Source organism: Poecile atricapillus, chromosome 7, assembly GCF_030490865.1.
Source record: "Poecile atricapillus isolate bPoeAtr1 chromosome 7, bPoeAtr1.hap1, whole genome shotgun sequence".
Taxonomy (NCBI): domain Eukaryota; kingdom Metazoa; phylum Chordata; class Aves; order Passeriformes; family Paridae; genus Poecile; species Poecile atricapillus.
Window position 1 is genome coordinate 10,476,839 of NC_081255.1, and position 26,099 is coordinate 10,502,937.

Sequence of the window (26,099 nt, forward strand, 5' to 3'; positions counted from 1 at the left end):
CTCCGAGCCAGGGAACAGCTGGCAAAGCCTCCTGCAAGCAGCACCACGCTCCTGAGGAGCTCTTCAAAGCAGCCCCCGGGCTGGCAGGCGCTGGCCTGGCGCTCGGTGACATCCCGGTGACATCCCGGGGACATCCCGGTGACATCCCTGCTGGCAAGGTGCCGTTTGCATGGCTGTGTTCCTTCAGAGAGCGGGGGCTGCACCCCAGCTGCTGGGAAATGGGGCTCTGTGCTACCCCTGACCCAGCTGAGGCTGCTCCTGAGCGCTCTGGGAACAGGGCAGGATGAGAGCAGCCTGGCAGAGTGAAGCACCTCCATCCTCTGTGCTGCTGCTCTTCCCTTCCCGGCTCTGTGACACACGGGGGAGGCTGGGGGGCAGCGAGGGAAGGGCAGCCCACAGACCCCGGCTCTGAGCCTCGCCTGCAGGGGCTCTGATCAGCCCAAGCCATTATTGTCCGAGCAGCCCATCCTCTGAAGCTTTGCTTCATTCGGTTTCCATCACAAACCTCTACAAAGCCAGCCCAGGCTCTCCAGGGAGGCAGTTTCCAGCAGAATTCCAGCTTGCACTGACTGCACTCGGATGCCTGAATGCAGTGTCTTGCTGATAATCCCACAAGAGTCCCAAAATCCAGCCCAGAGCCAGGCGGGCACAGCTCTGACACAGCACGAGGGAAAGGGGACCAAGAGCTACAGGTAACCCCGGGTTTTAGCCAGGGAAATGATGGTTGTTGGTGCACCTGGGCGTGGACAGCCGGGTTGGGAGCAAAGTCCCTGTTCCCAGCTCCCAAACAAAGCACAGAAATGCACATTTTCAGTCACCCAGGAGCCAAGGTGAAACAAATGTCACTGTTAGCCACCGCCACTGTTGAAGCGGTGGGTATTTTAGCCACAGCCTTGAGATCAACAGCGAGACTTCTCGTAAGCACTTTTACTTTTCTGAAAGTCCTAATTTTCACTGGAAAAATCCCACTTGAATGAAGCATTTCTACCTGAAAAATTTCTTCCTCTAAATCCTGACCCGCAGCCTGATGCATCATTAAAAGAAATGCTGTGGGCCTCCTGGAGCCCCCTAAACATCAGCGTGGCCCTTCCAGTTCAATGGGCTGTCCTGAGCCCTTAGAGCGCAGGTTTTCCTGTCCCGGTGTGAGGCCGGAGGGGGCGGGGAGGGGAGGGGAGGGGAGGGGAGGGGAGGGGAGGGGAGGGGAGGGGATGGGAGGGGAGGGGAGGGGATGGGCAGGGATGGGCAGGGATGGGCAGGGCAGGGATGGGCAGGGCAGGGATGGGATGGGCAGGGCAGGGATGGGCAGGGATGGGCAGGGCAGGGATGGGATGGGCAGGGATGGGCAGGGCAGGGATGGGATGGAATGGGCAGGGATGGGCAGGGATGGGCAGGGATGGGCAGGGAAGGGCAGGGATGGGCAGGGCAGGGCAGGGATGGGCAGGGATGGGCAGGGCAGGGCAGGGATGGGCAGGGCAGGGCAGGGCAGGGATGGGATGGAATGGGCAGGGATGGGCAGGGATGGGCAGGGCAGGGATGGGATGGGCAGGGATGGGCAGGGCAGGGATGGGATGGAATGGAATGGGCAGGGATGGGCAGGGATGGGCAGGGCAGGGATGGGATGGGCAGGGATGGGCAGGGATGGGCAGGGCAGGGCAGGGATGGGCAGGGCAGGAATGGGCAGGGCAGGGGAGGGAGCTCAGGGCAGGGAGGGCAGGCAGGGCCGGCTGCAGCCGCATTGGCCGCGGGGCTGGCGCCGCTCCAGACTCGGCTCTATTTAGAGCGGGGCCGGAGCCGGGCTGCACATCCAGCCTCTGCCTCACCCGCGCTCCTCTCGCAGCCCAGGACACCGCATCCAGCCAAGATGTGCAAGGGTTTAGCGGCGCTGCCCCACACGTGCCTGGAGAGGTGAGAGCGGCCGGGAGGTGCGGGGTACCTGGGGGCAGCATCTCCCCCGGGGACCGGGATCGTGCGGCTCCCAGCGGGGAGGGGCTGGCTGGGGGGGCTCAGTGGGGCTGAGATCCTCGGGATGAGCGCTGGTTCGGCCCCAAACCTCCCACTCTGCCCCGGGGTCATTCTGCCGGCTGACTTTGGGCTGCTCCAAACCCAGCCCTTATCCTCAGATCTTCATTTCCACAAAACACGGAGGAGAGGAGGAAAAAATCAGGACAGAGGTTTTTCCTTTCTGAGGTGAGAGCAGCCCTGTATCCAAAGTGCCTCACAATCCTGTTTTATTGCCTGCGTGTCGCTCACCCGTGGAACAGCCAGACCTGGCCCCTCTCAGGCTCAGAGAGGCTCAGCCCGGTACAGAGCAGCAGCTGTGCCCGCCTTGTGGAACCCATCCTCATCCTCATCTCTGTCCCCTCTGGTGCTCTCCCCAAAACCTGCAGCTGGTGCTGGCGGGGGCTCCTCTCCACCCCGTGGGAGCCCATCAGGCTCCAGCGCTGGCCATTTCCCTGCTGATTGGAAATGTCCTCTCCTCCGCTCCCACGGGCTTCCCAGGGGGTCCCGAGGTCTCAGTGCAGCAGCAGGGCACCCCACGCCTCCCCTGAGGAGGAAACTCAGGAAAAGGCTCAATGAGTCCCTCAGTGAGGGTCCCCTCACACCTGCAAATGCCTTAGCGCTGCTTTTTGGATGAGAGTGACTGTGGGAAATTCACCGCCCTGAGGGGAGCTCCGGAGAAGTTCCAGCTGAAATTGTGCCCTGGGGGTTGATGCTGCTTGCCCAAAAGGCAAATTCTCATCTCAGGCACAAACAGGAGCGCAGGCCTGTGATGGTTTCATTGCTGGAACCTTCCAGCCATCCTCAGGAATCCACGCTGACTTTCCCCGCTCCCCTGAGTCTCCTGTGCCATGGGCAGCCAAGAGCACTCTTCCAGTTGTGGGTGATCCACGTGTTTCTGCTCTCCTATTGCCCTTGCTCTCACTCTTCTGACACTTTTTAACACTAAATCTTCTTAATAAAGATTTTCTCCCACTGCTGCTATGCCGATGTTTTTTCTTCTGCTGTGCCCCCAAATCCTCTCTCTCTCAGGCTTCACTCACGCTCTGACAATGCAGGGTCAGGGCTGTGCATCACCTTGCATTGCTCCATGAGGCTTTTCAGCTGCCCCAGTGCCGCTGTCACGGCTTTCCTGCAGCTCCCCCCAGCTTGTCCCCAGTGCCAGAGCCGGGGAGCCAGGATCTGCTGCTGGGTCACTGTCCCCTTCTCCCAGTGCCAGCACAGCCCTGCCCAGTGCCATCCCCACAGGCTGTGCTGCCTGTCCCACTCTGACACCTTCCCCTGCAGCTCTGCAGAGCCAGCCAAGGTGCCCCCCTGGCCCGAGGGGCTGCAGCCCCCTGCCCTCCCCAGCACGTGTGCCTGGCTTCTTCAGACAGGGACGAGAGGAATCTCTCCTGTGGCCAGAGGAGCCTTGACTCCTCTCCAATAGACCATATTTGTCCATGTGTCCACCACGGGGCTGCCCCTGCTGCCACTGCTGCCCGTTCAGCATCATTCCTGCTGCTTTTTGGCTCCTCAAATCCCCTCTGGAGGCTTCTGCACGTGAAGGGGCATTTCCTCTGGCACCTCCCTGCCCTCAGGCACAGCATCACCTTTAGCTTTCAGCCACGGCTTTAAACTCCTTTGAGCTTCTATTTTTGTTTTGTTTTTAAAGCTGGAGTCTCTCCTGGCCCTCCCCAGCAGCCCTTCTTGCTCTTGATATGTTTGACAGGGCCCATATTTTCTATTAATGCTTCTTGGAAGCTATTTCTCAGACTTTTTCTTGGCTTGCTCCCATATGTTCTCACAGTTAACCTTCCACCATTTACAGTCCTCTTGCTTTTTCTCACTCAGCCATAGCTGAGGTTTTTTTTAAAAAATGCCTTTTTTGTTTATAGCTGCCTTTTTTTTCCCTGCTGTTTAGCCTTCCCTGAAGCCTTGCTTGAAAACTTGTAATCCATCTGCTGGAGGACGCCAGGATGGTGTCTTTAAATAGCCCTTCCCTCCCTCAGCCTGCAGGCTTTCAGCCCACTCCCGTCCCTCCTCGCTTCCTTCAACAACCTTCCTTATCTCTGCTGCCTCTCCAGATGTCACCGGGATCCCACTGCTGGGGAATTGCTCTGGTGCAGGGGGAGGCTCCTGTTGCTGTCCCCACACCTGCAGGGCTCTGGGGGTCCCTTGGTCCCTTGGGATGGAGCAGGAGGGGGCTGCTGAGAGCCTCAGTGCCTCCTGAGCCTGACAGCCCTCGGCCATGTCACTGCCAGAGGATGGGAATCAGCAACATTTTGAGCCAGGTCTGAGCCCTTGTTGTGTGAAGCCACCATCAATTGCATCCAGACCTTGTGTAGGTGTTGGCAGGGGGTCCCCAGGTGTTGCTCTGACAGCAGCAGAGTTCCAGTCCTGTCCTCCCAGCTCGCTGGGTCATCCTGGATGCTCGTTGGCTCTCGGTGTCCCTGCTCCCAGCACAGCTCGTGTCATCCCCCTGCCTGCTCAGGAACTCCACTGGTGGCATCCACTGTCCCTGCTCCCGAGGTGCCTGTCCCCTGTCCCCTGCCTCCTGTCCCCCTGTCCCCCTGTCCCCTGTCCCCCTGTCCCCCTATCCCCCTGTCCCCCTGTCCCCTGCCCCCTGTCCCCTGCCCCCGTCCCCTGTCCCCCTGCCCCCTGTCCCCTGCTCTTCCCGCTGCTCCTGCCAGGTGAACCCCCATGCTGTGACACAGGGTCCCATTGCTTGGAAGGGACGGTCCCTGCTGCACAGAACCTGGCACTGGCAACATCCCCACTCATCCCCCCTGAGCACTGGGAGAGGGACAAGGTGGCTCCCAGCATTTCTGCTCCTGAGACACTCCCTGAGCCCCTGTGTCCCCTCCCTGCGGGAACCTGTGGCCACAGGCACGGATTCTGGGAAAGCAGAGCCAAGGGAGAGGCCAGCCTGTCCTCTCAGCTTTCCTGTGGCACCCTCTGCACCCACCCACTGCACCCACCCACCCCCCCTAGGGGGGCTGCCCCTTCCCCTGCCCACCTCACCTGCCCACCTCACCTGCCCACTTCCCCTGCTTGTCTGCATTTTGCTTATTTGCTTACAGCAGGAAGAAGGGCAGCATCCCTGTCCCAGACACCTCAGTGTGGAGCATGGTGACCTTGTCACCCTTTCCCTGAGGTCCTGAGCTCTCCCAGGTTGAGGTTTCCTCAGAAGCTCTAGCCATGGGCACTGCCCCTGTAGCTGCTGACGCTGTCCGTGACAAGTTGTGTTTCTGGGTGTGCCGTGCACCCACGGTGGGTGATCCCTGCTGCAGGGCTGGGCTGCTGCTCTGCCTGCTCCTGCTGCCCACCCCAGCAAGGACAGCTGCTCACAGACAGGTTTCTGCAGCAGAACTGGGCCCAGCTGGCAGGGAGCGGAGCAGACACCCCTGTGCCAGGTCTCCAAATGTCACCCGTGGGGACTGGCGGGTGGAAACCAAAACACAGAGAGAGTTTTACAAGGAGGGAAAAAATCAAAGGAATTGAAATGAAATAGCAGACATAGCAATGGAGCAATCATCCACAGAGGGCTTGTGAAAATAAACAGCAGAGAGGAAAATTGCAGGGAGCCCTAAAGACAGGGAGCTGCAGCCCAGCTTTGCCAGCCACGCTGAAAGCTCAGCTCAGCCTGTGAGGAGCGGTCTGTCCCCTCTCCTTCACCTCCTGTGCCAGCAAGATGCCCTGGAAACCACCAGATGTTGCTGTGCCAGGGGAAAACCCTGCCCTACAAAGATGGGGGTTGGGGGGCTCTGTTTTCACCCCTTTATTTCTTCAGCTCCATGCAGCTCACCTGAGTGTTCCCTGCAAAGCTCAGCTTGCTCTTGCTACCACCCCTGAGCTGCAGTGGGGAAGGGGGGAGTGTCCTCAGCAGTTTTAGGTGCTCAGGAACTAATTACTACTTGTATTGCATGAAAGAGAACATTTTGGGAGACAGCTGGGCCTGCAGCCAAGCCCCAGGACCCCCAGTTTTCTCTGCATCCTCCAAATGCAGGTCTGGAGCGTGGCCTTGGTGCAGTGGGAAGTGGCAGGTAGCCTTTGGCACTCTTCAGCTCCTCAAACCATTTCTGCCTCTCTGTCCAGAGAAGGCAGCACTCGGGAGGTGCCTGTTTACAGGACCCTTCCCATTGCAGAAACGGGCTGTATTTTACTGATAAGCATGCTGTATCTCTGTAGAAGGGCTCTGAGTGCTGCCAGCAGCGTGGGGAGGTGGCACAGTGTGGGGAGGTGGCACAGTGTGGGGAGGTGGCACAGCGTGGGGAGGTGGCACAGCGTGGGGTGGCACCATGGGGCAGGTGCCCCCCAGCACGGCACCTTCTCCAAAGCCTCTTCTCCAAAGGCAGCTCCTTCACCTCCTCACCAGCCCCTCCTCAAGCTCCTCTCTGTAGAGACCCAGTGCTGCCCACACATCCCTAACTCGGCCCCAGAGCAGCCTGAGAGCCCTGCTGATGCAATTATCCTGGCCACAGATGGGCACAGAGCACGGAGATCAAGAGCTGCCGCTAATGCACAGCGCCTGTTTGGAACAGGCACAGCCCTCACAGCATTAGGGTCCATTTGTTCATCTGGAATTAATTACAGAGTGGGTGCAGGGCAGGGACTGTGAGTGTCCCACTGCCCCCTTCCTCTGCCTCACTGTCTCTGCTCCTCCCCTGCTGCAGGGCCAAGGAGATCAAGACAAAGCTGGGCACACTGCTCCAGAAGCCTGACTCGACCATTGACTTCATCATCCCCTACCCTGAGAAGCCGGAGAAGCCACCCAAGGCCCAGAAGTGAGTACTGCACTGGGCTGGGCTGCAGTGCCCAGCCCTTCTGGGGTGCAGAGGAGCTGAAGCCCTGTCGTGGGCTGCCACGTGGAGGGCAGCTCGTGGCAGGCTCCTCATCACCTCCCTGCTAGGTGCAGCCTCAGGAAGTCGTGTCAGGGCAGCTTGAGACATGTCAGCCAATACAGCTCCATGGAAACTAGATTTCCCATGGAAACTCAATTTACTTTTGATGAGATTTCATGTTATTCGATAAAGCTTTTCCCAGAGGCATATGGCACTTGGACTTCTCTGAGTCACCTGCCTCAGCCCAGAGGTGCCAGCCTTTGCAGCCATCGGGTTTGGGGTGGCAGCGTGTCCCTCGGCTGGGTGCACAGCCCCATGGCTACACCTGGCTCAGGGCTCATGGTGATGGGACCTCCTCACTTTATGGCCTTTGGCTTGGCCACTGCTCTCCAGCACCGAGCTGCTGTATAATACTGGCTTATCAACGTGCTTTAAAGCACGGGAAACATGAATTATTTCTCCTGGCAATCTGGGGTGTGGGTTGTGATAAGCAGGGATACGTTTGCCAGCACGGTCCCTGCCTGCCAGAGCGCTGCCCTGTGAGAGCTGCCCGTGCCAAGCAGGGCTGGCAGAGCCATCGTGTGGCTCTCACCCCATCGCTGCCGTGCCCAGATGTCTCCGTGACAGAGACACGTTTGTCTCCATCAGCCATCCCCGCAGAAAGCCAGAGGACATCTCCACTCCCCCCTGTCTGGAGGAGCTGTTTGCTGCTACTCTGGCATCACTCACCTGTCAGCATCTCACTCGCAGTCAACATCATCCCAGGGACAGGCACATAATGGGAAAGTGAATTTGGTGGTTTCCAGGAAATCTGGATTGAGTTAGGCTGCTGCAGTGATGCTCCTCCTCACCGGGGTGAGAAGTCACCTGACAGGGACATGGGGGCAGGGAGAGCTCTGGTTTTTGGTGGAGGTGCAAACACAATTCAGGGTCCAGAAAGCGAAGGATAAGAACCCCCTGTCATGACAAGTGAGGGCTGGTACCCACCCTGAGCAAACCTGGCATTCCTGCTGCTCTCCTCTCCCACTGGAGCCTCCTGGGCAGTGTGACAGGGCTGGGCACCTGGAGCTCCCCCAGACCCACTGCTGAAGCTCCTGGGCCCCCAGGACCAGGACAGGCTGTCCTGCCCACTTCCCTCCCTGCTCCCAGGGATGCTCTGCTCAGCCAGGGGATTTCAGCCCCCGTGTGCGGCCCCTGCAGCACAGAACAGAGTGCAGCACAGAACAGAGTGCAGCACTGCCTGCAGGGAGTGGAGGCTGTCCACAGCCAGCCCAGCACCCAGTGATGATCCGGGGGGCTTCCCTTGCCCTCCAGCCAGCGCTGCCAGGGATGCAGGGAAGGAGCCGGGAGCCCAGGGCAGCGTGGTCAAACTCCTCGGGGCTTAAATAAAACAAAAAAAAAAGCCACAAACAAAAAAAAAAAAAAACCACAAAACTCTTCAGTCTCACGGCGAACATCGCATTGAAAAATCCTAAAGAGCAGAGGGAGCAGCGGGCAGATGGAAGAGGCCGGAGGTTTCCATGGGACGGCGCCGAGGCCGGTGACCCGCAGGGCGTGGGAGAGCTGCGGGAGCCCGGGGCGCTGACCCCGGCCCGGCTGCTCGGGGAGCATCTCTCCCCTCCCCAGCAGGAAAACACGGGGATGCTTCCCAGCCGCCCGCCGAGCCCCAGCTCTGCTCTCCCGACTGGGAGCCGGAGCCCCGCGGCTGCAGAAGGAATCGCTTCCAGCCCAGCCCCAGCTCTGCTCAAGCACGGCGGAATTCTCCCTCCCCACCCCATCCCATCCCCACCCCATCCCCATCCCCATCCCCATCCCCATCCCCATCCCCATCCCCATCCCCATCCCCATCCCCATCCCCATCCCCATCCCCATCCCCATCCCCATCCCCATCCCCATCCCCATCCCCATCCCCATCCCCATCCCCATCCCCATCCCCATCCCCATCCCCATCCCCATCCCCATCCCCATCCCCATCCCATCCTCACCCCATCCCCACCCCATCCCCACTCCATCCTCACCCCCTGCACTCGGCTGCCCCCCGGAGAAGGGCGCCTGTGCTGTGATGCAGCAGCATCCCCATTCCATCCCCAGAGCACTGCCTCCGCTCTGAGAGCCTCTGCAACTTGTTACTCCTCTCCTCCCCGTTTTTAAAGTCATTGTTTAAAATCCTGGAGCCCCGAGGGAGGCTTCTGTGGGTAACCAAGGACCACCTGCGCTTTCTTTACTCTCCTCAGGCCGTCTCTGGAGGAGGCTCTGCAGTGGCGCGATTCCTTGGAGAAGCTCCTGCAAAACCCCTGTGAGTTCCCATCCCCTGTATCCCCCTGGTCCCCTCCCCTCTCCCCACGTCCCCCGGGGTGCCCAGCGAGGGCACAGCCAGTGCTCAGCGAGGTCTCACCTCCCCCTTGACCTCCAGACGGGCTCGCCAGCTTCCGCAGCTTCCTGCGCTCCGAGTTCAGCGAGGAGAACGCCGAGTTCTGGGTGGCCTGCGAGGACTACAAGAAAACCAAGTCCCCTGTGAAGCTGGCGGAGAAGGCCAAAAAGATCTATGAGGAGTTCATCCAGACTGAGGCACCCAAAGAGGTCAGTGGCCATGGGGCTGGAGATGGTGCTGGGAGGGACGAGGCTGCTGCCCTGGCACCTCCATCCCAAAGGAGAGCGATGGCTGCAGGCCTGAGGGGCTCGGGGGGCTGTGTCCTTGCCAAGGGGCAGCCCCATCCCCAGGTGCTGCACTCCCGTCCTCCACAAGCCTGGAGCCCCTGTTTGCATGCTCAGCCTCTGCTGGGCTGTCTGCAGCCACAGGCACCCCCAGACACGCCTGTGCCCTGATGTCAGTCATAAGGGATGCCAGTGTACAGCAATCTTCCTCCCCAGGTGGGCTGTGCAGCAGGGCACAGCTCATCCTCACAGCTTTGCCACCTGTGATTCTTCCAGGGAAATGAGCCTCCCCTCCCCCTTTGTGTGATTGTTGGTGGCACAGAGCAGGCGAGGGGAGCCCATTGCTCAGCCCTCCAAAGGCAGGCTCCCATCCCTCTTACGCTCTCATGGCAGGTGAACATCGACCACTTCACCAAGGCTATGACCATGAAGAACCTGGTGGAGCCATCACCAACCAGCTTTGACATGGCCCAGAAGAGGATCTTTGCGCTGATGGAGAAAGACTCCCTGCCCAGATTTGTGCGGTCGGAGTTTTATCATGAGTTGATCAAGTAGCAATGCAGCAGGGCAGTGCAAGGCATCCCCACTGCTTCTGTCTAAACACCCGCCCCTTCTCCTGCAGCCGCTTTGCTTCCTCCATACCACCCTAGAACAGCACCCAGGGGTGTTGCTGAACACCTCCCCCCGTGCTTTGAACTCTCAGATGTCCTGGTGTTTCCTCTGTTGCCATCTCTTTCCTCTCCCATGAAAGACCAATTTGCAGAAACTCCCTGGTGTTGGGACCCAGAAGGGTGAGGGATCAGCCCCAGCCCTGCAGTGCCAGGGGCCACGTGGCCAGCTGACACATCCCTGGTGCTGCAGAGCTTGGCAGTAGCTGGAGGCTCTGAGGTGCTGACTTTGTCCTCTCAGGACTCCTTAGAAGGTGACAATCTTGCTCCCAGCATTTCCCACATTGCTGGTTTGGCCCAGGCTCGCTCTCTCCTCCCGGCTCCTCAGGGTGCTGCTGACACTGCACAGGTGCCTGCAGGCGCTCCCCTCCCTGGCCAAGCTGAGCTCAGACACCTCCACTGCCTGCTGGGCATCATTTCCTTGCAGAGCAGCCAGCAGCAGCGGCACTGCAGGGACGGGGCACGGCAGGGCCAGCAGTGGCACGTACAGCACGGAGGGCACTGTGACAGGCACGGCAGGGACCGCTGTACGGCACAGCCGGCTGGCACCGGGGCTGAGCCCAGAGAGCTCGGGGTCAGCCTGTTTGCTTCGCTCCAAACACAAAAACAAGAGGATAAAACGAGACCTGTTGGTCCAAAACACCAGGACTGTTCAGCAGCTCAGAGCTCCTGCTCGCTCCAGCCTTGCACGACGCCCTGAGCTCCCTGGGCCCATCCTGTGCCAGGGCACAGCCTGCCTGGTGCTGGGATGGCAGCTCCAGGGCTGCCCCAGGGATCTCTTGTTCCAGTCGCTTCTCCCTGCAGTAGGCACACCAAAGCAACACTTCTGCACAAACCCAACACAGGGACGTCAAGCACAGGAGGGAGGGAGGCCATGCTGGGGGGGAAAGAAAGATTAAATTCCACATGTTCAGATCCAATTTGAAAAATCCAAACCAAACCCAAGAAAAAAAATGCAAACTCAAAGCCATCATTGGAAACATGAAAAATAACCCCCTGGCTTCCAGAGCAGAGTGCAGACCCTGCTGAGTTTGTGGAGCCTGCATCTCTTGCTCCTGCCTGCTCCTGTCTGCCCAGGCCATGTGTTTCCACATGTGTCAAAGCCAGCCCTCTGCTAACAGAATAAATCACACCTGAGGATGGGGCAAGGACACACGTGAAAAGCAGCCCCTGGGGTCTCATTTCAGCCTTGAGGGAAATGTGATAAACCCCTGCTCCACAGGCCTGGATGGTTCATTCCCGTTTGGTTTCCTGGTGCATCATCCCCGGGGTCATGGCTTGCAGAGAGCTGCTTCATCCATCCTGGCAGGTGCCAGCAAACATCCGTGCTGCCCACGGGCTCCCCGGAGCAGCCCCTTCCCCAGGGTGCTCAGCCTCCCTGCCAGCCACGGGACCCCATGCAAAGAGCAATAACACAAACAATGGACTTGCCAGCCTCTCCAAGACTTTCAAAATCTGATCAAAACTCCACCAGCCCCAAATATTTACACGTTGTCACTATGGCGATGAAGAAAAATACATCCGAGCTGCAGACAAATCCGAGCTGCAGGAAATGGGCTGTGTCTTCCAGGCAGGAGAGGGGAGGCAGGGGAAGGACGGAGGCAGTCACAAACGTGACTCTTTTTTTAAGCTCTGGAGCAAAAGGCCTGGGAAAGTCGGTGCTGGAGCAGCAGGGGTGATGCTCAGAGGCATTCCCCTGGGTGAATGCAGAGGGTGGCTCGGGTGACCCTAAAGAGCGCAAGGCAGAGCATGAGCAGCAGGAGGGTCCCATCAAAAGGGCACAGGAGCCTGGCAGTGCCCAGCCTTCAGGAGGAGGAGGCAGAAGCAGGGCTGGGTGCGGGGTGGGGGGCTTGGCCATCCCCCTGCTGCAGGCTGCTCCCCCACCTCTGCCTGCACGCACTCCCTGCACCCTCCCAACGTCCCCGTGGAGTCAATACAAGTGGGTTCAGCATGTTCCAGCTCCTCATTTACAGCGTGACTCAGAAATGCAAAACCAAACAGGCTTCCCTGCAGAAGGACCTGGATCTTTCATTTCTACTTAATCCTTTGGCAGCTATTTCCAGATCCCCTCACCTGTTTCACAGTTAAATGCCACCACCACCACCATTGCCACAAGGCCAGGATGCCGCTGGAGGCTCTTGCCACGCTCCACAAAGCCTGGGACGTGACTGCCGCAGCAGGAACGCGTGGGGCAGGGAGAAGGTGTCTAGGTATGTATGTGCTGAACAGAAAGGTGCAGGCTGGATTCAGGAGAGACGAAACTGCTCTGTTGGCAATCCCTCCCTGGCTCAATTTCTGCTAAAATGCTGGAAGTCTACTTTGGGGGCTGCCAGTGACCTACTGGGTGGTCAGGAAATGTGGCCACTGAAGCATTTTGGAGCTCTAGGGAAGTTGTGTTTGTGTAGAAGGGTCATTTGGCTAATTACTCGAGCAGGCTTGCCCGGAAGGGTGGCAACACCTGTACCAGCCCCATGGCCCAGCTTTCCACAGGCCCAGGGGTATTTACTATCGGGCTGATGCCAACCATATTTCTGGTATGAGATACTTCATGTATTTTATCACTCTAGCTCTCATGAAATTTAGCATATATAGCAGTATATAAACACAACATGTACATCTGTATTCATATATACACGTAACATATACACATACATATATACTTGTAACATGGGCATCCCAGCCCCCGAGTCAGAGAGCCAAAAAGCAGAGTTTCTGGATGTGGTGCTCGGGGTCCATCACAGAGGGGATGTGTGTGGGGTTTGCATGGTCCCAGACCCTCTTGAGGGAAACCACGGCCATCCAGCTGAGCGAGCACAAAGGTGCATCCTCCAGAAGCACCCTGTGCCCTCTGTGTGCCACCCTGGCACTGGGCAGGTGCAGGAGGCAGATCTCGTGTTCCCGAGGGACCCCCATCTCTGCCGTGGGGCAAGGCAACCCCACGCGGCAGCCAGGGCCGTGGGGCACCAGACACTGCCTCCACGCCACCCTGGCACCCGCTCCCTGCCATGGGCACGTGTGGAAAAGGGCTCCCTGCAGCTGCATCCCCCAGAGGAACACCAGGGGACAGTTTGATGTGTGTTTTATGGTGACCTCAGCGACCTGGAGCCTCGCACCTCATCCATCACAGGGTGAAGCACCCAGCTCCTGCCCTGCGTGCTGGGGCTGGGCTCTGCCAGGGCTGCCCAAAGCCCAGTGGCCCAGAGTGACCCAGAGCTCACCAGGCTCCCCTCAGGCCCTGGCCACTCCCTGGAGGGTGCTGCATGCTGTGGCCAATGGCTGGAGCAAAGGCAGAGGGGCACATCAGCTCCTCACACCCTGCAGGTTTTCAGTCTGGACTTCTCCATGGGATTTCCACTGCAGATATTCATGTGGGGAAGATGGGAGGTGTGCACTGAGGAGTTGTGTTAACCCATGTACCACTCAGTAATCCACACATAAACATGTATTTCTGCTATTGTCTCAAAGGACTGTTCATTTTGGCTCTTCGTACTGAAGGTGCAGCATTTTCTTACCCACTGCAGAGCACGCCCAAAACTTGTGCCCCAAAGCCCTGGCAAGACCAAGAGCCTCTGAGAGTTTCTGCCACATTGATGCAGTGGTTTCTCAGTAAATTGGAAAGGGAGTCACCCCAGGGGGCTGATCCACAGTAAACACTGCAAGGCCAGGGCAGCACAGGTACCCCCAGCCCCTCTGCTGCCTCGGGCTCTGGCTCCCAGGGCCAGCTCCTGCTCCAGCAGCAGCAGCAGCTGGGCTGCCCCAGGGGCTGGGCAAGGGCCAGCCCTGCTCTCTGCACTCACAGGGCACAGCCCAGGGACAGGCTCAGCTTCCAGATGAAATTTGTTCTGTCTGCTCGGGGTTGCAAAGCACCTGCATCAGGGAAGGGTGCCCTGAGTGGGCTTCCCTGCTCCAAAGGTGTCAAGGGGAGCCTCACACTCACCCCAGGCCCTTGGGTGGCTAATCCCCATGCTGAGCTGATGGTCAGCCAAGGTCAGACCCATAAAAAGCCCCTATCCCCCAGGCTCGTGGTGCTGAAGGTGTCTGAAGGATGTGATGTGTTGCTTCATCAGCTGTTTCATCTTTCTGTGACTTAAAACAATCTCTTAGTGAGGCCACTTGTAACATAACTTTTACATAACTTTTTAGAGCAACCTTGTCCAATGAACTGGATCCCCAAGCATTTTCTTTTGTTCACACAATGGCATTTTAGAAGGGACTAACGCAAACATTTTTATTTAGACTGCATTCATCATTATTTAAATATCGATACAGGTTTTGCAATAGTTACCAAGAGTTCCCAGTACTAGGGGAAAATAAAACATAGCCACATGCTTGGCTATGCTCAGAGCTTTAGCAAGCCTCTCCATCTCTTAGCTGAACATGCATGGTGATAGGTGTCAGTACACTGCATAAATACAAAATAAAGCACATGTTAAAATAGAAGTTTCTCGATGGGCCTGGAGAGCCACAGCCTCCTCCTGCCATGCCAAACCCCCGGTGTGAGAGCTGTTGTCTGGGCTGGGATGCAGAGCGCAGGATGCACAGTGGCCAGAGCAGCGATACCTGGTGAAGGAGAGACCAAGGCTGGGGGACAGAGACACCTGGTGCTGCCTCCCGTGCTGCCCCTGCAGTGCCAAAGCCACAGCAGAGGCCGTGTCTCACCACTGCAATTAAAACATCAGCTGCCTTCTGGCAAAGCCCCGGAGCAGTAATGGGACAGACACTTTCCTCCTACCATCCTCAGGAAGAGTGAGCCATGCTACTGCTGAAATACATAAATGACACCTTCAAAAACTCCAACATTTTCAAGTACTCCCAAGCAGGGCCTTTCCTCCTCAGATATTGTGGTCCTATTCCCTCACAAACTGCTCCTCACAAGCCAGGGAGGGCAAAGCTGAATCCAAATGGCACCCCTGGAGTCAGGAATACACAGCTGCCTGCGAGAGAAGGAACACATTTCTGTTCTGCTCTGCTGGGGGATTTAACCTGGGAGCATGAAGGTCACAATTAATAGCCTAGGAAATAATGAGCCTCCCCAAAAGTGACAGCTCTGCACAGCCCTAGAAAAGGTCCTTGGCCAGCATGAACGTGGTGCTACAGAGGGAGCAGCAGCCAGAGGGAAGAGCTTCCCATGGTGACCGAGGGAGGCTGAGCTTCCCTGCCACTGTGGCTGGGACAACCGAGGGAGGCTGTCCCGAAAAGTTCTGGTCTCCCTTCAAGAAAGAGCAGGAGTTCTTCCTGTACCTGGTACTGCAGTGCAGCACAAAGTGAGCTCTGAGCAAACACTCCTGGCAGCCTGGGAGCTTTGAACAGTGAGCCCTTTTCACCTCACCCTCTGCAGATTGGAAAGGGGAGATCACAGTCCCCAGCGCTTCCCTTGGCCTCCTCTGTGCCCACACCTGTCTGGGAGCCATCCAGACCGCACGAGGAGCGGTGACCTGGCCAGTCTGGTCCCTGTGTGGGCAGTGCCAGGGCTGGCACAGCTCCCCAGCAGCCTCCCAGGCTCACAAGGCTCTCAGAGCCCCAGCACACGCAGGACTGCCCCCAGCTCCTGCCAGACACAGACCCCAGCGCCCCTACACCGACCTCAGAGGAGGGTTTGCTACACACACTGAGCCTGGATTGGGTTACAAATGCTGGCTGTTGCATGACATGGATACAACGGGGACATTAGACAGCTACTGGAGACAGCTCTGTTGCTTCATGCCAATGAATGCTTTTGCTGCCGTACATTCTGCAAGAGCCCGGCCCTGCCCTGCTGCAGGCTCAGGCGCATTGAGAGATGATGTTGGAGTTGCAGTCTAAGCTGTGAGTGTGGTTTCTTTTGCAGTTTTCGGGCCCACATCCAGAGCCAGACGGGCTGACCAAGTCCAGGTAGTAAGGGGACTTGAGGAAGCGGCGGTAAGAATCTTTTTCCATCAGGGTGAATATTTTCCTCTGAGCCTCATCAAAGCAGGACAGTGTCGGCTCCAGCATGTTGTGGCTCGTCTTCTCCCGTGTGCACGAATCCAAGTTCACCTGGGGGCCAAAGGGACAGTGTCAGTAGAACCTGTCCAGGAAGGTGCATAGGAAGGGGAAGATCCAAGTGTCTCTGTACCACATGTGCTCGGTGAGCAATTGTCTGAAATGGCTGTCTGACAGCCCAGAATCTGCAATCTGTTATCTGTAATCTGTTATCTGTAATCTGTTATCTGCAATCTGTTATCTGTAATCTGGAATCTGTTATCTGTAATCTGTTATCTGCAATCTGTAATCTGTAATCTGTTATTTGTAATCTGTTATCTGTAATCTGGAATCTGTTATCTGTAATCTGTTATCTGCAATCTGTAATCTGTAATCTGTTATTTGTAATCTGTTATCTGTAATCTGGAATCTGTTATCTGTAATCTGTTATCTGTAATCTGTTATCTGTTATCTGTAATCTGTTATCTGTTATCTGTAATCTGTTATCTGCAATCTGGAATCTGCAATCTGGAATCTGTTATCTGTAATCTGTTATCTGTAATCTGTAATCTGTTACCCAGCAGAAGCTGGAAACCAATGGTACCAGAAGAGCTGTCGGGGGAGACTGACACGCATCCCTCTGGATGCAGCCATCCAAACTTCAGCTGCACGGGAGCAGCTGAAACATTGGGATCACAGACCTCTCCCATTTGAGTGTGCACATGGGATGGCCACGTGGTTGTAACTAAACACACTTTCTCTCTATCCAAGTTTAATATAAAATCAATAAAAAACCCACCATGTCCTTCCTAACTGGCAGAGAAGCAGAACGTTCATCTCTTGTGAAACCACTGAGCTCTGCTTGCCTGTGCTGCTGATTCAGAATTCCGGGTGGTGCCTTTGCCCAAGGAATGTTCAGTGCACTTACCTCTTTCGTGGCCTGCACCGAGATGAACTCATCATAGATCTTCCTGGCCTTGGGGCTGAGCTTGGCTGGTGACTTGGTTTTCTTGTACTCCTCACAGCTGACCCAGAACTCGATGTTTTCCTCACTGTACTCAGATTTGAGGAAAGCACGGAAAGCAGCCAGCCCTCCTACGGATTGTCCAGAGGAGAAGCAGGTGAGGTGAGAGTGCTGGTCCCTGGACAGTGGCAGCCCTGAGCCCCAGCAAACCCCAGGGACTGTGGGTTCTCCTTCCCAGAGAAGGAGCTGCCAGTGGGGACAGCTGGTCCATGCCAGCCAGGCTGGGAGTCCCACAGGCCCCGTGGGGATGTCACAGGTGGGGATGTCACAGGTGGGGATGTCACACCTGGGGATGTCACACCTGGGCCCCAGCTGCCTGCTCCCCACCGTGCCCTCCAGCATCCCTGCCAGGGGCACACAGGCAGCTTGTGTGCTCCCAGGAGGCCTTGAGGAGACAGCCAGCACGCTCCAGAGTCTCAGACCATGGGAACAATGCGAAGGAAACCTCAAGGACATCAGTTTAGCCCACAGCTGATGGGAAGACAAAGTCTCCCATGGGCTCAGCTGCCAATAATATCTCCGATTTTTGGTTCTTGTTTAACCCACCACTAACTGTAGGTCCCTCCTCTGGCACAAGGGCTGAACCAGTTGCCTTCACAAAAGAGACAGCTCAGCAGGCCAAAATCTCACTCACGACACATTGGGACTGACCCTTGGGCCTGAGCAAGGGATCCCCACCGCTCCCCGAAGTCTGTGTGGCCAGAGGAGCTCCTGTGTGCCCCTAGGAGCCAGCAGATAATGTCCCATGTCCCCTCCCGGGGCTGCTCACAGCACACATGCTCTGCAGGCAGCCAAAGGGCCCTCTTCACTTACTGTCATGATGGATCAAGTTTTCCAAAGACTCTGCCCATTTTCTGACTTCCTCTTGGCTAAGCCTAGGAGGAGACAAAGGGAGAAACACAGGGCTGAGTAAAAGGGAGTGCAGAAAGGACAAATTTTGTTTGTTTCTCAGCACCACTAGAAAATCTTTTTCCCTGATTCTTGTAAGAACATACACAAGAGACTGAGAATGAAACACCAGCTTGTTTAACAGATACCTTCAGGGATCTCAGATCTAACTCATGGGAATTTTGGGTTACAATCCTCATCACCAGCCATGGGCTAGAAATGAATTTTCCTGGAAAAATTGCCATGGAATTCATATTTATTTTTTGCCTGGCTGCATCTCTTGCTGGAGCACAGAACTGGAATAACTCAAAGGGCTGATTCCTTTAACCTGTCAGGGGAACAGTAGCTATGTGCAAGAGAGCAATGTGGGAACTAGAAACACACAGGCAGCACTTCCTGCATTCATCTCCTCCCTCATCCTAGAGCACCCTAGGGCTCGTCTGTTCCAGGAGCAAACCTTGCCCTTTGGAGTCCTCTTTGGAGAGAGAACTCTCCTTGCAGCTCGGGGAGAGCAGAGATGCCCTGACAGGCTGCAGGCTGGTTTGTGTGCCTACACCTCTGTGCAGCTGTGTGGACCACTGCACAAATGCAGCTCAAAGAGGCAGGGATGCTGATCCTGCAATGTGTCTGGTTGCACTGGGTCTGGAATGGATCATTCCCCAGCGCAGGACACTGTACACACCCTCCCCTGTGCTCATTCCTATGGAATCACGGAAGTGGTGGCAGGAAGGGACATCTAGCTCAGCATTTTTCATGGAAATTGAAGTCCTCAGGTGTGGATGGTCAGCTGACAGGACAATCGAGACCTCAGGGCTGTTCCCACACTAGATCCAAGCACAGGTGCTCAGGAAGGACTGGGAAGCAGCAGCAGAAACACTACTGGAGGAGTAAACAACATGCTGCAGCCAGCCTGGGATTAGATAGCCAGATAGGTGACAGCATCTGCTCTTACCTCTGGCTTGCAGATGCCTTCTCCTTCTTGCCCTGGGAAGAGCTGTAGTCACAGGAATCTGACTTCTGCAGCAAGAAGCCCAGACGGTGCTTCATGTCTTTGGCACTGAAAGAAAAAAAAACAAGGAGGAGATGAAGACGATGCTTTGCACTCCCTCTGCAGCCTCCTCACAGCACAGGCTCCTCCAGCATCACTCTGACACAAATGCAGGTCACTGACAGGGACTCCAGCGCTGATTTTCCACTCATCGCATAATGCGCATTTTTATTTCTAGACAGATGTAACAATGCCAAAGAAGTCATTTTTCGTGTTCAACAGCTTCTTGCTGAGGAGGTCATCAGCCTGGGAGCAGGTGGCAAAGAGGGAGAAGCTGCTGTTTTCCAACTCTTTACAGTGAAAATATTGTGATGGAAAAGCACCACCATGCTGTGTGTGTCATCTCTCCTAGAGCTGGTCTGCCCAGCAGCCAGCGTGTGCTCCTTACACCCTCACTAATCCTTTCTGCAGCCCCTGCCACCTCCCCACCTCCCCAGCCAGCCACAGGAACTGCAGGGCCATGGCAGACCACCCCAGCAAGCCCAGGACACACAGGAAAGGGAGGAAGTCAAGGCCTTGGAGCAAGACTGTGGGGTGAGATCAGGGGATGAGCCAAGAGCTTCACCACAACCAGCCCACGCTGACTGCAAGCTGCTCCCTTGCTCCATGGAAAGCTCCTCTGAACATTCATCCCTAATTCTGTTCCACCTTCCAGCACGCTCAGGACAATAATTTCCTCTCAGCAGCTCCCAGACATGCAGCTGATAGTGGTCTTGGCACCTCTCTTGGTTTCCTTCCAGTTTGAGGGGTGGGCAAACCACTCCTGCTTGCTCAGGGGCACAAGCCCTGGCCTGCTCCATGGTACAGCTGTAGTGTAAAGCAGGAAATTCCTCTCCTTCTCCTCAGCCTGGAAAAGAGCAAGAGGCTGTGGCACAGGGCTCCAGTAGCTGCTCATCCTCCCAGCTCTGCTCTCTGCTCCAGCACCCTGCCAGGCATGCTGGCCATACCTGATCTCACTGCTTGCCTCAGAAATGTTCCCTTAGCAGCTCCAGCGCTCAGGGAGAGCAAAGGGAGCTCACAGCTGCTTCAGAGCAGGGTGCCTGTGACCACCACCACTATCCAGGCTCTGCCCAGGCACACACCGGGGGCTCTGGGCTGCCAGGCTTGGGCTGCCTGGCGCTGTCGTGCTCCTTGCCCAGGAGAGGGAGAGTGCTCAGGTCTGCAGAAGGGTGGCAGCAGGAGGGAACAAGACACTGCTGCTTGCAGCCAGTCCCACAGCTTTCTGGGAGAGAGGGATTTTGCTGGGAATCCTGGACTGAGGTGTTTAAAAAACGTGAACTATTTTTCCTTGCATTTTTTTCAAATTTCTTTTTATCCTCATCAAATGTTCCTGCCAATTGGAAGTGTCAACACTTTTTCCTTGTATTTTCAGCACCTGTTTTCAAATCCAACCATGAGCAGGAAGCTTTATCCTCCAGATGGGAGCCATCTGAGTCTCTGCTCACATTTTCCCAAGCCACTGCACAGCTGCTGGGAAGCAGCCTCAGGAGAGCTGCTGGTGGCACCAGTGGGCAGAAAGGCAGCGCTGCCTTCCCGAGACCCGCATGAGCTGGGATGGGCTGGATGAGAAGGGAGTGCTGTGCCTCCCTCCTGGGCATCTCCAGGCCCCAGAGCACCTGAAAGGGAGTGACAGCCCTCCAGGAGGGCTTGTGCCAGCCTAGAGACCCCTGGTGCTGGGCTGTGGGGCAGGCCATGCTGCCGAGGGCACGTTTGGGGCTGTGCAGGCTCTGCTCTGCTGATCCCACATGCCGGGGTGCAGCCAGGTCCTGCAGGGCCACAGTCCTGCCCATCCTGATTGGCACCACACAATGTGTGATAAGCCCCAGAGCAGCCCCAGAGCTGCCCCACTGTGCCCTGGGCTACAGCCCAGCCTGGCCCCACAACAGCCCCACTGTGCCCTGGGCTACAGCCCAGCCTGGCCCCACACACAGCCCCACAACAGCCCCACTGTGCCCTGGGCTACAGCCCAGCCTGGCCCCACACACAGCCCCACTGTGCCCTGGGCTACAGCCCAGCCTGGCCCCACAACAGCCCCACTGTGCCCTGGGCTACAGCCCAGCCTGGCCCCACACACAGCCCCACTGTGCTGTGCCCTGGGTTACAGCCCAGCCTGGCCCCACACACAGCCCCACTGTGCTGTGCCCTGGGCTGCAGCCCAGCCTGGCCCCATAGCAGCTCCACTGTGCCCTAGGCTACAGCCCAACCTGGCCCCACAACAGCCCCACAACAGCCCCACTGTGCTCTGGGTTACAGCCCAGCCTGGCCCCACACACAGCCCCACTGTGCCCTGGGCTACAGCCCAGCCTGGCCCCATAGCAGCTCCACTGTGCCCTGGGCTACAGCCCAACCTGGCCCCACAACAGCCCCACTGTGCCCTGGGCTACAGCCCAGCCTGGCCCCACACACAGCCCCACAACAGCCCCACTGTGCTCTGGGTTCCAGCCCAGCCTGGCCCCATAACAGCCCCACTGTGCTCTGGGTTCCAGCCCAGCCTGGCCCCTCAGCATCACCCAAGGAGCTCAGGCCGATCCCACCCCGGCTGGAGCCGCATCCAGACCCAGCGTGCCCCGCATCCCTGCCTGCTGGCACACGGGTCCCTGCTCCTGCCAGGCTGCATTTCTGCCTCTGAAAAGCATTTTAGGCGATAATCCTTAATTTTCATCCTGTCTGCCTTGCTACCCCATTAAAAGAATCAAGAAAATTTAGCAGAGAGGAGTCAAGGGAGAAAAGGGGTGCGAAGACTGCAGCAGAAGCAGCTGACAGGAATATCAAAACATCGCAACGCTAAAAGCCGCCGGTTTTGATGATGGGGATGATGGGAAGAAAGGCTTTAGAGCTCCCACAGATTTCTGCAATTCTGCTTCTAGCTGAAAAAAACCCGAAACACAAAAGCCTCTCAGCAATCATTTGTATCTAATCTCGCAAAATAATCAGAGCCAAATCCGTCCTCGCAATGCATCAGCGTGTCTCCGGGCTAGCGAGACCATCTCCAGATGCTCGGAAATAAACAGTACCTTTTTAAGCAAGTGGCTGGCAGCGCAGCGAGTCCCTTGCACATCTTGCTGCCGAGGTCGGGTGAGTATTCCAGGAAAAACAAGGAGGAGGAGGAGGAGAGGCTGCGCTGGCTGCGGGACCGCGCTGTGTTTTATAGGCGAGCCCGCCAGCCCAGCAGCTCTGGGTGACCCAGTCAGGAGTCAGCAGCAGCACCCGGCCCCTTCCTGCCCACCCAGCACGAACGGGTGACGTATGAAACACACACAAAGGGCTGAGAGATTGAAAACCTTACCAGAAACGAAGCTCGGTGTCTGCCTGCAGAGGTGGATTCTTTTAAAAGGGCTCAAAAAGCTCCGGGGACTTCCTCTGTTGCAGGAGGTTGGAATGATGCAGATGAAAAGCAGATTTTCGGGGGGTGGGGTGGGGGGGAACACAGACAGGAAAAAAGGCCAGAGAATCAATTCTGAGAAGCGAGATGAGCTTTGCCGGTTCCTCTGTTAATTTCCTTTCCTCTGCTATTTAAAGTAACCTGGATCAAAAAAGGGACAAAAATTTTAAACAGAAAAGGTTACTGTAATCCCAACAAATGAAGAAAATAGAGCTCTTAAGGAAAGAAGAATGTAAATTCACCAGGGAACTACCCAGGCAGATGAGACTTTCCAGTTTTATTCTAGAGTCATGTGAATATATATTTTTGGTGAGGCTGCAAAAAAAGCTCGGGGTGGCGGGGGGTGCTAAGCGCTATTGGAATTAAAATGTGCATGTCTCAGCACAGAGATCTGAGGACAGCTCACGTACATGCGTGGAAAAAATGGAATTTAGGATGTTGGCAGCACATCTGCCCTAGGTATGGGTGTCACTGCAACACCTTCTCCATCTGTATTTGTAAAATGAAAAGCCAGACCTTGGGACTCTGGTATCCCCAAGGAAAGATGGTTAATTAAAATAAAAGGCTTAACTGTGCCTGCCCAGAGAAGTCTTTGAAGCAGTTCTGAGGGTACTTTGTGCTGAAGAATGAACCCATGAGACACCTGCGGGGGTGTCTGCCCTGCCCTGGCTCTGCTCTAGCTCCAAGGAGAACAGAAGAATGATTTCAGCTCCCTCTCCTCAGCCCTTGGATGGTGCAGAAGGCAGCTGCCCCTCTAGGGACAGAGAGAATTGGCTGATATTTATCGAGTTGCAGCTCAGCACAGCCTGTACCATCCTCATCAAAGAGGGGAAGGCTTTGGGCAGACGGCCGTGCATATGGGCTGCTGCACCTCCAGTCCTGCTCCTGCTGAGAGATAAAGGAGCCTCTGATTAGGAGCAGGCTGCCTGCCCACACTGCCCACTGCTGCATCCCTCTCCCAGAAACCTCCCAGTGCTTTGCTCACCTCTGCAGAAGCTGCAGGATGAGCCTTTCCCTCCTGTGTCCCTGAAGCCTCCAGCCAGCAGCAGAGTCCAAAGGCCAGGAGAGTTTACCTCCCTCGGCATGCTGCATCCTCTCAGATCATTAATTGTGCTGAAAGGCAACGCTCTAATTAACTGGAATACGCTTTTGTAGGAGCGTGACTGTCCTGCTGCCAAACCTGAGGCAATGTGCCTGCGAGTCCTGCCCCGTTCAGACTGAAAATCAGCTCCAGCTCAGGGCAGTGTAAAACTTCACCTGAGTGAATGTCCTCATCCTTTAGCTGCTGAGTTGACAGCACTTGGGTGGATCTGTAGGCAGCAGCTGAGCACTGGCAGAGTTGGTTCCTGACCTCTCTGGTGTCTTCTCTTTGGGGAGAAGTCAAAGGGCAGAATATGGCAAACAGAAAAAAAAATAACTAATTATTTACTAAATATCTAATTCATTTAATTTGACTATCAAACTTGTGCAGTGATGTTTAAACAATTCAAGAGCTCATCTGGCTGACACAAATCAAGGTGTTTGCAAACTCCAACCTTGCCCTTCTCTCTGGCAAGCTTAGAGCTCTGGCTCAGGCAGGTCCCAAAGGCTGCTTGCTGGGGCAAGGAACTTCTGTGCAGAACACAAAACTCTGCAGTTTGTCTGCAAAATGTTGTAGAGCCGGATTTAGGAATGTCACACTTGTCTGTGGATTGCAAGCACATTTACTGCATGGCTGTAACAACACTCAGATGCTGGTGTTGACAACATCAGGTCACCTTCTGCATTTCCCAACTTCTCTGTGAGCAGGCTGTAATCGGAATTTCTGGCACTGCAATCACAACAGCCAGCCTATAGGGCTTTGCAATTAAGACCATCCTCCCTGGCCCAGGCATGGAGACTCCTAGAAGTGCTGCAGTTGAAATGTCCCTTTTTCCAGTTCATTAACACTGACTGGCTCAGCCTGGCCCCCATGAGAGGAGTTTGGGTTTGTGCACTGTTTCTCCTCTAAGCTGTGTTTCCCAGCTCTTGCAGTTTAATATCCTCTCAGCTGCTCCAGCTGGTCTCCAATCTAAAGTATCCCCTTCCATCTCCACCATCACAGGCAGGCCTCTTCTCCCAGGGTACAGGCTGTGCTGTGCTCAACATCAAATTCTCCTCCTCCTCCTCCTCCTCCTCCTCTCTGCCAGCCAGCGAAGCGGCAGCTCATGCCATGTTTTACGCCTGGCACATCATCCCTGGCTTCACCTGCTGGTGGAGAGCTCAGAGCTGAGGATGGGGCTGGGATGCAGGGTTGGGATGGGCTGGGATGCAGGGTTGGGATGGGCTGGGATGCAGGGTTGGCATGGGGCTGAGATGCAGGGTTGGGATGGGCTGGGATGGGCTGGGATGCAGGGTTGGGATGGGATGGGATGGGATGGGATGGGATGGGATGGGATGGGATGGGATGGGATGGGATGGGATGGGATGGGATGGGATGGGATGGGATGGGATGGGCTGGGATGCCTCGGGCTCTCCCGAGGCAGCCAGGGGCTCTCTGGAGCCAGCTCGATTGTAAAGGCCTGTGGTACCCACCGTGGCATCCCTCACCCCCTCTCCTCATCCCTGCTCATCCCGAGCAGCTGGAGACGAGGCTCTGACGGGAGCTTTCCCTGCCAGGGAAGAGCGTCACACGAGCGTGTGGGATGCGTCCCTGGGCTCCGCCGCAGCCAGGGCAGCCCGTGGGAGGAGGCAGGGAGCACGAGGAGCGCTGTGCTCCCGTGGCCATTGCCACAGGCTGCTGCCCTCCCGGCCCAGTGCCTTCCCTTCCCATCCCAGAGCAGCTGCCGTGGGCCGGGAAGATGCCACTGCTGTGCGTCACTGGGAACTGGGAGGGCTGCGAGGATGAGCTGCTGGGCCAGGGCCACGCTGCCTCCCCCGGGCTGCCTTGCAGGGGCTGGGAGCCATCATCACTGCCACAGAGCCACGGGCACCTTGGGCAGGGGCGAGGGAAGGTGCACAGCAGAGCACTGCACACCTCTGCCATGGATCCACATCCACTCAGCATCTGGTGAGGGGCTGGAGCAGCTCCCACACAGCTGCCACCGGCCGGGCTGGCACTGGTCCCCAAGCCCCCAGGCTCCACATGCAGCCACTCTGGTGACATTCCTGCCCAGGTGAGCGTCCCCAGTGCTGTGGGCAGGGGACCTGGACTGCTGAACTTTTCAAAGTCCTTCCTCCATATCCCCAAGCACTCTGTGTACAAAAACCCTTCCAGTGCAACCACCCACCGCTGATATTTTCTCAGCAGGTAAGATTCCCTTCCAGCACCGGGGGCTGCATCTCACCCACGCAGGCGTGTGGCTTGAGTGAATTCAGCTAGAGAGCTGGGAGCAGAGCCCTGGAAGGACCACTGTGCTCTGAGCTGGGATGGATGAGCTCAGCACGTGTCCGTGCCTGACACTGCAGCAGCCACATTTCCTGTCCCAGGGCACTGACTGCAGCCTGACCTCCCTAAGAGACACACGGAGAGGCCAGACTCGGCCCCACAGGACCCCCAGCCAGAAGCACTGTCCCACAGCAGGCTCTGAGGGAATTGTCCTTTCCCATGGCTCTGCAATGGCTGTGTGACTGCCTGGCTCTGGTGGCCAGCCCCCAGAGGTGGCCTGAGGAGAGGCCATCTCCTCCTGGATCAGCCAGGCAGGAGGGATGGGTC

At 56.7% G+C, this 26,099-nt stretch overlaps 2 protein-coding genes across 2 annotated transcripts; one reads left to right on the forward strand and one right to left on the reverse strand.

The window, feature by feature from the left end:
* Positions 1–1,751: 1,751 nt before the first annotated feature.
* RGS5 (regulator of G protein signaling 5) lies at positions 1,752–13,608 on the forward strand. The gene is made up of 5 exons (XM_058842432.1): positions 1,752–1,905; positions 6,654–6,764; positions 9,056–9,117; positions 9,235–9,401; positions 9,870–13,608. The coding sequence occupies exons 1-5, from the start codon at positions 1,862–1,864 to the stop codon at positions 10,029–10,031; spliced, it is 546 nt and encodes a 181-aa protein (XP_058698415.1). The 5' UTR covers positions 1,752–1,861; the 3' UTR covers positions 10,032–13,608.
* A 737-nt stretch (positions 13,609–14,345) lies between these two features.
* RGS4 (regulator of G protein signaling 4) lies at positions 14,346–22,194 on the reverse strand. Its single transcript, XM_058842430.1, has 5 exons — positions 22,059–22,194; positions 18,949–19,053; positions 17,922–17,983; positions 17,013–17,179; positions 14,346–16,159 (listed from the first exon to the last, which is right to left on the reverse strand). Exons 1-5 carry the CDS (start codon positions 22,100–22,102, stop codon positions 15,908–15,910), a joined length of 630 nt encoding a protein of 209 aa, XP_058698413.1. The 5' UTR covers positions 22,103–22,194; the 3' UTR covers positions 14,346–15,907.
* Between the last annotated feature and the right edge of the window lie 3,905 nt (positions 22,195–26,099).

Excerpts from the sequence above, each read along its gene's own strand:
- RGS4 (XM_058842430.1), bottom strand. The coding sequence starts at position 22,102 with ATGTGCAAGGGACTCGCTGCGCTGCCAGCCACTTGCTTAAAAAG. Across the intron at positions 19,054-22,058 it reads CCAGCCACTTGCTTAAAAAG|TGCCAAAGACATGAAGCACC; the intron begins GTACTGTTTATT and ends TTTTTCTTTCAG. Across the intron at positions 16,160-17,012 it reads CGGTGCAGGCCACGAAAGAG|GTGAACTTGGATTCGTGCAC; the intron begins GTAAGTGCACTG and ends TTTGGCCCCCAG.
- RGS5 (XM_058842432.1), top strand. The coding sequence starts at position 1,862 with ATGTGCAAGGGTTTAGCGGCGCTGCCCCACACGTGCCTGGAGAG. Across the intron at positions 1,906-6,653 it reads CCCCACACGTGCCTGGAGAG|GGCCAAGGAGATCAAGACAA; the intron begins GTGAGAGCGGCC and ends CCCCTGCTGCAG. Across the intron at positions 6,765-9,055 it reads AAGCCACCCAAGGCCCAGAA|GCCGTCTCTGGAGGAGGCTC; the intron begins GTGAGTACTGCA and ends TACTCTCCTCAG.